Below are 9,711 nucleotides of genomic sequence, written 5' to 3'. Positions count from 1 at the left end.
TGGTTACTAAATTATAGGACAGCTCCACTCCAATTTGTTAGAGAAAGACTTTTAAATACTTTTAAATATTTGGGTGGAGCAACATGAAGAACATGACCAAGAAAGAACACCACCAAGAAATTTCTCCCACCTGTGTTGGGAAATTAATCTCCTAACATTACAGTTTGGCCAAAATGACCTGACCCCTCTCCATCCCGTGCTGAAGTGCTGGTTAGAAAAAGCCCATGTCCAGGGCAATGTGGTTCTGTCCGCAACAAAGGAAAAAGAAAACAAACAACATTTCTTTCCAAATGACTTATTGAAATAAAGCAGGGTATTTACCAAGATATTTTGTTCACAACAAGGCGATTAATTAACTTAAATAATTACTCTTAAATAAAACTCCCAGCTTCCAAAGCAATCAATAGACAATTCTCTCTAAACTGCTGCATCCTATGGTTTTCTATCAAACATCAGGTTTCACCACTAGCTGCAAAGAGGGATGAACGAGTGCTCCGGCAAGCAAAATTTGCCTTCGGATGACAACCCACCCTTCCCTTCCACAAGCCTCAGGGTCTTGCCAGCCCTGTGGGCCCCTCGCAGGAGCTCCCGCCACATGGTGGTGATGCCAGCTGCGAGCCAGCAGAGCAGACAGGTCCCAGCAGGGCATCTGGGAAACATAAGAGTAGGAGACGTTCATCCTGCAAGATCTGAGCCACCACTATGTCCTACATGCTTGGCCTTTGCCTGCCCTACCAAAGTTAGGCGCATGAGCTACACTAATGACGGTGGCCCCATGTGCAGAATAACTTCTTCTGGCTGGCTGTTTTCCTTACCCTTTGCCTTCTGCAACAGCCTTAGTGCTGCTATCACACAGGGACACAAATAGAGGAAACTATACCCAAAGCTGACACCATGCCGTGCACACAGCCGCCTGCAGCGACCATGGGAGGCTGCGAGCGGCAGGGAAGACTCAGAGGGGAAAGGTGAACCTCGCTACAGGGAGTGTGAATGCCAAAGACCTAGGCCACCCTTAGAGGGGATTAAACCTCTCAAAACTGTTGAATGACTGGCCAAATAAGGCATTTGATAGGCAAAATAGAAAGAACTTATTTCCATGCCAACAGAGCCTGATGGCTATTCAAAGATACCCATCCGGAAGATTTTCATGAGGTGCTGAAATGCACAGGCTACAGGGGAGCAAGAGCCATGCAAACCTCACAACACCTGCAAAAAACAAAGCATAGCAAGTGATTTTGGCTTACAGAAGAGAGCCTAACTCTGCTTTGCATGTTCCCAGAAAAAGTCAGCTCCTCCTCTTTACAGCATCCGACAGATCTGCTCAACTCCCAGTGATTCCTTAGTGGTGCAAAGGCAAGAATGGGCAGCTTATTCTCTTGCAAACCAGCTCTAAAAAATGCTTCGGCAGGAGGACAAATGAATGTGTCATGGCCCATCCAGCTTAGGCTGGATCCACTCTGCTTCCACCAGGAAGGTGTCTGTTCCTTGCTGCCTACGTCACTTGTAGTGTTTTCTATGCTTCGGTTTGTGGCTCCATATCTTAGCTAAATGAGTCTCTCATTGCCAGTTTGCACAGCGAGGTTGTGTGTTTAACCTGCTGTTTAGGCAGCGCTGGCACAGACCTAGCTTTGCATGACAAGCCATGCTCCTCCTCACGAAACCCAGTACAGAGTGTGCCTTATTCACAGCAAGAGTCACTCCTGGCCCACGTTCAGCCTCGTGCACACCGTTCCCCAGCTCCTCTGCAGCCGGGCCCCAGCTCTGCCAGTCACGTCTCAGCTGGGACTGATGCATGGGGCTATCCTGCCCCAGTGCACCACCAGCACGTTTCCTTTGCTGGGCTTTTTGAGCTTCCCGGTGGTCCTGTGCTCCCATTTCTGGTGGTCCCTCTAGGTTGAGGCTCTGCATCTTCTCATGCCAGCCACTCCCTTCTAGTTCAGCGCTATCATCACCCTACAGCACCAACCCTGCACATCACCCATGCCGTGTGCCAATTCCCCTGCACGGAAAACCACTGCCACTCTCCACCGAATTCCCCCCAGTGGGGCAAGGGGGTCCCATGGGAGCAGGCAGAGGTGATGCCCTGCTCTGAGAGAGCCTGCTCTGCCTTGCCCACGTGCACCTTGACCTGTCACAGCACACCCTCTGCAGATCCTGCTCACCCTCCATGAGTTAGGGGAGCTGCTGGGCTGTCAGACAAGCACGCTGGGCGGCCTCTCTTGCTTCTCTCCAGAGCAGCCCGGGTGGAACCATGCTGAATGGAGACTGAGGTTCCTCATGCCTCTCACCCCAGTCAAATTTTCTCTCCCACAGCCCTGAGACATGGCCTGCTTTAAAACCACTATGGGTTATTTTTTTTTGCTACAGAAGAATGACTACAACAGCTAACTCAAGCCTCCTTCATGAACCTGGCTACATCCACATGATGCTCTCAGCAAGCAATTCTTTCTCCCCTGTAGCCCCAAGTTCCTGTAGAAAACTCAACCAGGGGATTGAGAAGCAGCATTAATTTGGAAAAACAGGACAGATGATAAACAACCAGGCCACTGATGCAGAGCGAAATCTCGCTCCCACAAGACAAGGCATGTGAACATCTGAGGCAAATATGTAATGGACACATCCCACTAGTCTGTTGTTTTCCAGCCCATCTTCTGCCATGTGCTGGACTCCCTGTGGCAGCTGCACATCAGTTCTCCCTCAGAGGTTTCACCTTGGTCCCCATGCCACGCTCTGGATATAAAGTGTTTCCAAAATCCATACCATCACCTCTCTGCTTTTGTCTCCCACTAACTCCAGTCAGGTGCAAGATGTCTTAAGCTCAGTGACTCTGGACACTTCTTTGTGGACACATGCTCTGCACGTGAATAAGGATGTCCCCATCACCTGGGGACAAGTCAAGAGACTCAGGCTGTGGTCCCCTCTCAGATCTTGATCATGAGCTGCAGGTAGGGCTCCTTTGTCACAAAGTGTCATGAAGCATCTGGCTGTGATGCTCTCCACACTTCCAGCAGCAAAGTCCTTGCACCAAACACAGAGCCAGTAAAAAACCCAAACTTGGCATCGCATCGCAGAGGCAGCTGGGGTTGGGGTGCAGGCTGTGCTGTAGGGTATGTGGATCTCACTTCACTTGCATTGAGCCAATCTGATCTGGGATTTTGGCTCTGCTGAAGCCTTGACTTGGGGCACACTAAATACAGCTCTGCTGTTCCTGGGACACAGAGGCAAAACAAAACATTTCCTTCCTTCAAAGAGGAGAGGAATTCTGAGGGTGGAACCAAAACTATGAGTGTGCTGCACTTGAAGGGGCTGTCCACACCTTTAATGCCCACTTTGCTCTGGTTTGGTTGAGGTGGGAGAAGGCGCTCAGGTCACAGGGCTAATGGAGAGCAGGGCTTCCCAGTAGTTTACCCTTGAGGGGTCTCAATGGCGCGGTTTGTAATACAGGAGCAACTGAGTGGGGAATGAAGCCTAAAGGACTGGATTTTTTCCATGGGATTTTGGCTGAGGTAATTCTCTGGCACCTACTGGTACTAACAAACTCCAGCCTTGAGAGGCCAAGGCACAGTGCCCTTGTGCAGGGTGCACTCTGCAGTGCCTAGTCTCAAAAATCAGTGAGCACTTTGCTCAGTTGAAGGCTAGAGAGCTCAGTGTAGGCAGGATCTGAGCTGGGAAATTTAGACAGAAAAAATGCTGACTCTAAACTTTGTTCCAGGGACCAAAAGAAAGTCCAAGCTATAGCTTTTGTATAGCTAAGACTCCTGTAGATATCATACTTTTTCTATTGCATTATGAACTCCAAATGTTTAATCAATGCATGGCATTTTCCATTTCACTTACTTGTGTCCCTCCTCCAGTGTAGCTGAATCAAAAGAGAAAACAAAATGTTCACAAACATGAAAATCACCAACTCTTCTGCTCCAGTGACAGGCACCACTTTGCTTTATAGGTGGAGGAGATCTACGGTCCAAGACCCACCTGGGTGAGTCTGAGTTTCATGTTCCCCATAGCTCCCTCCCCATGGGAACTGGTACTCAAAAGAGACACCAATGTCTAAAACAGGACGTACTGCTGCTCCCTGAGTGGAGAGCTGAAAATGTTTTTAAATAGGCTGATGATAAGATCAGATTGAGGATGGTCTCCAGGCCACCATGTTAAACAACTCCCTCTTCACTCGCAAATACTGGCGTTACAGCTTAACCTGCATGATGAGGAAGGGAGAAGGGACAAGAGCCAGCACATGCTGTTTGGGTATCCAGTTCACTCTGTTTACATGCTGGGCTCTGCCAAGGGAACTGCTTTCTTGGAAAAAGATTTTCATCACCAGCAGGGAGGGCAAAAGCAGCTGTTCACACACCACCTCACCTCGGCGCACACCTCTTCCATTCCCCATCCTCTACAAGTGCAAAGTGAAGCATGATCTGACTTTGCCCTCTGGAGGCACGGAATTGGCATGGCGCAGAGAGGCACAGCCCCAGAGCTGACTGAACTACCGCACTGCCTTTTGGAAAATCTGATAGGAAAATTCATTCCCAGCTACAGCTTCCCATGAGCCAGAGGGCAGAGCATTGCAGGAGAGGCAGCTTCGCCGCTTTCCTTTCATGCTGAAGGAGCCAGTTTCTTGGTTCCTCCAGGATAATTTTACCCTAGTGTTTTGTGTACTTCAAGAACGAGTACGGAAGGCTGGTTTTTCTTTCGGCACAAACTCTGCAGCATGCAATTTGAAATACTGCCACATGTCTGCATCCAGCTACTGGGACCGCACACATGGCTCCTCAGAGAGTGCCACTTCACGGTTTATTCTGCTAGCTTCAGTTTATTCTGCTGCCTCCCAGATCTCTGGGAAGCTGCACAAACAAGCAGGTGGCCAAAGACGCTGGGGTCCCCTTATTTAGCTAGAAACCAGGGCTGGGGTTTGTTTGCTGCATGCAAATGGATCCTCATGCACAATGATTTTTCTCCAGAGAAACAACTTTGTTGGAAAGCTCCAAGGAAGCCCTGATTCACTAGGATGAACATCTCCCACTTCCCCTTGCTCCCTTAAACACCATTTGTGCAACGGCCAAGAGGGCTTTGGGAAACCTTTTTCCACAGAGATAGATTCAGAGGTGTACTGGTGACGTGAGTTTTGGGAGAACTGGCAGGAGGCACCAAGACATGGGCAGCATCAGCTGTACAGCCATGCACAGCCCCTGCACACCTACACACATCCACCTCTCTGCACACCCATTCCTCTGCACACACAAATGCCCACATCCATTCCTGTGGACACTCATGCCTTGAGTCCAGCCATACAACTGTGCACGCTGACATGTGTTTGTATGCACACTTGCGTGTCAGTGCACACCCACAAACTCTCATGCACATCCTCAACCCCACACCAGTACCCTTGCACACCCACGTACCTATGCCTGCTCACCCTCCCGTGCACATGCATTCCTGCGCACACACTGACCCCTTCCATCCCACCTCTAGGACCTCCTGCCATCCCCTTTATCCTCTGGCTCCTGAGGATCACCATGCCAGCAGGCGAGGAGGCTGTGGTGTCCCCAGCCCTGCGGGTGGGTGCCGCAGGGGTACAAGTCCTGGGCAAGCATTCCTCGCCAGCTGGGTGCACTGATGGAACTTGTTCTGGTCCACAGTCCTGGGGACTGACCCTCAGCCCCAGGTATTCGGGCAAGCAGGAGGGAGCTGGCAGGTAAGTATGTCCCAGCAGCAGCTGGTGGAGAGCCTGGCGTCCCTCCGGGCTGGAAGGATCATGTACCTGGAGGTCCTGTGGCACAAGGATCAGGGACACGCAGGTCAGATCAGGCGTAAACCAGGGGCATGGGAGCCCAGCTCTGTGCTGAATTGCTGTTGGGGACCGGGGGTGAGGACCACAGTCTGAGCAGCTCTGCGCTGCCTAAGCCCACGCTTACTCTCTCTCCCCATGTAGATCTGTCACCGGGTTTTTTTTCACGTTTAATTCCTTTCTACCGTTTCACTACCGCGAAGGAGCACGGGGGCTCCCACGGGCGACACTGCCCGGAACCGGCTGCCCTGTGCCGCGGACCGGCAGCACCCCCTCCGACAGCGGCGGCCCCTCACCTCGCCTCACCGCTCGACGGCGGCGGGACCGCGGCGCCCCGACGGCGCTGGGGACGCGGACCACGGGAGCGGGGCGGGAGGAGGGGGGTGCGGGGCAGGGCGCGGACGCTGCCCCTGCCCCTGCCCCTGCCCGCGGCGGCGGCGGCGGCACGCCCGGCCCTGCCCGCGCCTCCCGGGCTGCGGGGCGTTGCAGGGGGAGTGCCGGCCGTCCGGGCGCGGAGCCGCCGGACACCGCAGCATAAAAGCCGCGGCGGCGCCGAGCTGCGCCTCCTCGGCTCGGCTCGGCCCGGCCCGGCTCGGGGCCGCCCCGACGGCCGTATGACCGCCGAGAGCCGGGCGCCGCCGGGCCCCCCGCCGCCGCCCCCGCCGCTGAAGGCGGACCCGGCGCCGCCGGGGGAGGAGGCGGCGGCGGCGGCGGCGGCGGCGGCAGGGGCGCGGGGCGGGCGGCGGCGGCGCAAGCGCCCGGCGGAGCGGGGCAAGCCGCCCTACAGCTACATCGCCCTCATCGCCATGGCCATCGGGCAGGCGCCCGAGCGGCGGCTGACGCTGGGCGGCATCTACCGCTTCATCACCGAGCGCTTCCCCTTCTACCGCGACAGCCCCCGCAAGTGGCAGAACAGCATCCGCCACAACCTCACCCTCAACGACTGCTTCGTCAAGGTGCCGCGGGAGCCCGGCCGCCCCGGCAAGGGCAATTACTGGACGCTGGACCCCCACGCCCGCGACATGTTCGAGAGCGGCTCCTTCCTCCGCCGCAGGAAACGCTTCAAGCGCAGCGACCTCTCCACCTACCCGGCCTTCCTCGCCGAGCGCCCCGCCGCGCCCTGCCGCCTCTTCCCACCGCCCGCCGCCGACCTGCCCCCGGCCCCCGCCGCCGCCTCCTGCGCCTTCGCCGCCGCCGCCTACCCCCCGCAGGGCTGCGCCGCCGCCGCCCTGCCCCACGCCTACGCCCCGCTGCCCACCGACCCCGGGCCCTACGCGCCGGCCGGCCCCGGGCCGCTGTACGCGCCGTCGGGGCGCATCGTGCTGCCCGCCTCGCCGCCCGCCCCCGCCGGGCTCTATGGCCGCCGCTCCCCCGCTCCCTACCCGCCGCTGCCCCACGCCTACGGGGCCGGAGGGCAGCTGGGGGTCGCCGAGCCCGGACCGCGGCACGGAGCCTACCCCGGCGGCCCCGACAGGTTCGTCCCAGCGCTCTGACCCGTCCCGGGAGCGGCCGGGCAGCCCGACGGCGCGGACCGGAGCCCGGGAGAGGGGCGGGCTGCGGGGCTCGGCCGGCGCCGCTGGACCCGGGGCTGCCCGGGACGATGCTGGAGGACCTCGGGCTGCACCTCCGCAGCCTGCCACCTGCCCGGGCCCCGCGGCAAGGAGCCCCGCCGCCTGCCGTGGGTGCCTGGGGGGCCCTGCCCAGCCCCCTCCGCTATCGCCAGAGAAGCCCTAGGGGCTCACAAGTGCCTGGATGGGGCAAACAGCCCTTTCCTCATCTACCGCCTTTCCCGGAACGGGTGCTCAAAGCTTCCTGCCAGGCTCCCACCCTTTCAGCACACCCAGCTGAAAGACCCCTGGTCTATCCGGGAAGATCTCACTTTTAAAAATCTCTCCGCTGTTGATGATTTTATTTACAGAACAACACGTCTCCTAGGGTGGGGGAGGAGGGAGGCAGGAGGAAGCATTCCCCAGCCTTGTGCAGCCAAAGCTGTAAAAGCAGATGCGTGGCACTAACGTGGTGGCGCGTCCCTCGTGTTGTGCAGGGCTATCGCGTTAGTGCCCGGCTTCGCACCAACAACGTGGTCAAGGCTGGGGAAGGTTTGGATGCTGGGGCTGCCGCCAACCGCAGCAAGTCAGATCCCTCCAGAGGTTGTGCTGTGTGCTGCAGGGGTGGGAGAATGGTGGGACTGGAAATACAAAAACTTTTACCATAAGCATGGTCAGCCCCTGGAAGAGGGACACAGAGAGGGTGCGGGATCTCTGCCCTTGGAGGTCTTTCCAGCTTGATTGGACAGAGCCCAAGGGACCTGATCTGGCTTTGGAGTTGGATCCGACGTTGAATTTTGACCTGCTTTGAGTGGAGACCTGGTCCAGAGGTCTATGGAGGTCCTTACATCCTAAATTAATTTGATCCTGAGGCCAGCCCAGCTCTATCTGTAGCCTAGAGGAATCAGCATCTCATGGGGAAAAATGTTCCTTCCTGAAACAAGTGAGAGAGGCAGGACATGGTGCCTTTTCATCTTTGCTGCCCTCTCAAGCGTTCCTAGGACGGAAAAAAAGGCTAGAGGAAAACGTGGAGAGGGGACAACTGATAGGAACGGCTGTGAGAGGCAAAGGCTTGGAAATAGATCCATGGGGAAACTCAAGCAAATCCCTCCCACCACCCGTGGAAGGGGCTCAGAGAGGTGGTGGATTCCCAGGGCTCTCCCTGGGGCTCTGAGCAGACATAGCCCTGCTACTGTCCAGATCACCTTATCCAGCTCCTTTTTCCTGTGGAGGTGGGAGCCTGTGTTGGTTGGTGAGGGGTACTGCAGCGTGGTGGGGCCTTGAATGGGGAGGAGATAAGTGGAAAGTGCAGCCAGAGCCTCGGCAGGAGCTTTGGAAAAGCAGAGAGGGTGCACATACACCAGGGTCTCACTCACCACAAAAGGGTGCAGATCATACTATAACTCAGGCTGGAAGAGACCTTGGGAAGTTTCTGTTCTGACCTTGTGCTCAAAGCAGGGTCAGCTCTGAGTCAGACCAGGTTGCTCGGGGCTATCTAGTTGAGTCCTGACAACCCCCAAAGATTGAGACAACACAGACTCTTTGGGCAACTTGACTGTCCTCATGCAGGAGAGGTTTCCCCTGTATGCATTCAGCGCCTTTCTAGTCTCATTTTATGTCTACTGTCTCTTGTCCTGCTGCTATGTACTGCTGCAAAGAGCTCTGATCTGATGAAGACACCTGTACCTTCTGCTCCCTGGAGGATTTTCCAGATGAGGTCCTCAGCAGGATTTAATTTGTGTAGAGGCAGGTTCCTTGCCTTCTCTGGGTGCTAAGGTCCAGGTATGTCCGAGTAGGACATGAGAGGGAGGAAATGGAGTGGAGCAGGAAGGTGGCTGGGTGTCCCCACAGCACAGTTTGGGGTGGAGGAGGCTCAAGCCATCGGCAGTAGGTGGCAGGAGAAGCTTTATGGCTGCCTCCTGTGGGGCTCTGAGGTAGGAGATGAGTGTTGGATTCAAGGCACCCATCCCTTTGTCGGAGCGGTCTGGATGGCATGTGGTGGGTGAGCCACCTCATGGGCTGGGAGGCTGGGGCTGGCCTGGTTCTGCTGCCCCTTGTCCATCTGGACCTTTTTGTGGCATTGCAGGTAACTCTGCTGCCTGTACACGGAGCCGGAGAGGTTGTGTTGCCGTCTGGGGCGCACAGGCAGTGAGTGTAGGCCTCATTCAAATCTTTGGTGTGGTGAGGTGAATCAGACTTTTCCCTTGCTTTCCCTCCTGAAGAGCTGCGTTGTCTCTTTCAATGTCCTTCCTCTTCATGGCGCGTCCAGAAGCTGCTTCCATCCTGGAGAGAGCAGAGTCCTGCCTCTGCGGCTTGGCTGCCTCAGCCTGGGGCAGGTCTTCTCAGCAGCCGTGCTAGCTCCTCTCCCAACTTCTC

General features: G+C 56.2%; 1 protein-coding gene across 1 annotated transcript; it reads left to right on the top strand.

Annotated features, from left to right (window-relative positions):
• Positions 1-6,402: 6,402 nt before the first annotated feature.
• On the top strand, positions 6,403-7,750 carry FOXE1 (forkhead box E1). Its single transcript, XM_087742028.1, has one exon. It carries the CDS (start codon positions 6,403-6,405, stop codon positions 7,279-7,281), a length of 879 nt encoding a protein of 292 aa, XP_087598154.1. The 3' UTR covers positions 7,282-7,750.
• Positions 7,751-9,711: the final 1,961 nt, after the last annotated feature.

The sequence above is a fragment of the Nipponia nippon genome, unplaced genomic scaffold, assembly GCF_047370975.1.
Source record: "Nipponia nippon isolate SJK-2023a ecotype South Korea unplaced genomic scaffold, ASM4737097v1 scaffold_8, whole genome shotgun sequence".
NCBI classification, from domain to species: domain Eukaryota; kingdom Metazoa; phylum Chordata; class Aves; order Pelecaniformes; family Threskiornithidae; genus Nipponia; species Nipponia nippon.
The sequence above is the reverse complement of the archived record's forward strand: the minus strand, read 5'-3'. Positions and strand labels throughout refer to the sequence as shown.

Excerpts from the sequence above, each read along its gene's own strand:
- FOXE1 (XM_087742028.1), top strand. The coding sequence starts at position 6,403 with ATGACCGCCGAGAGCCGGGCGCCGCCGGGCCCCCCGCCGCCGCCCCCG.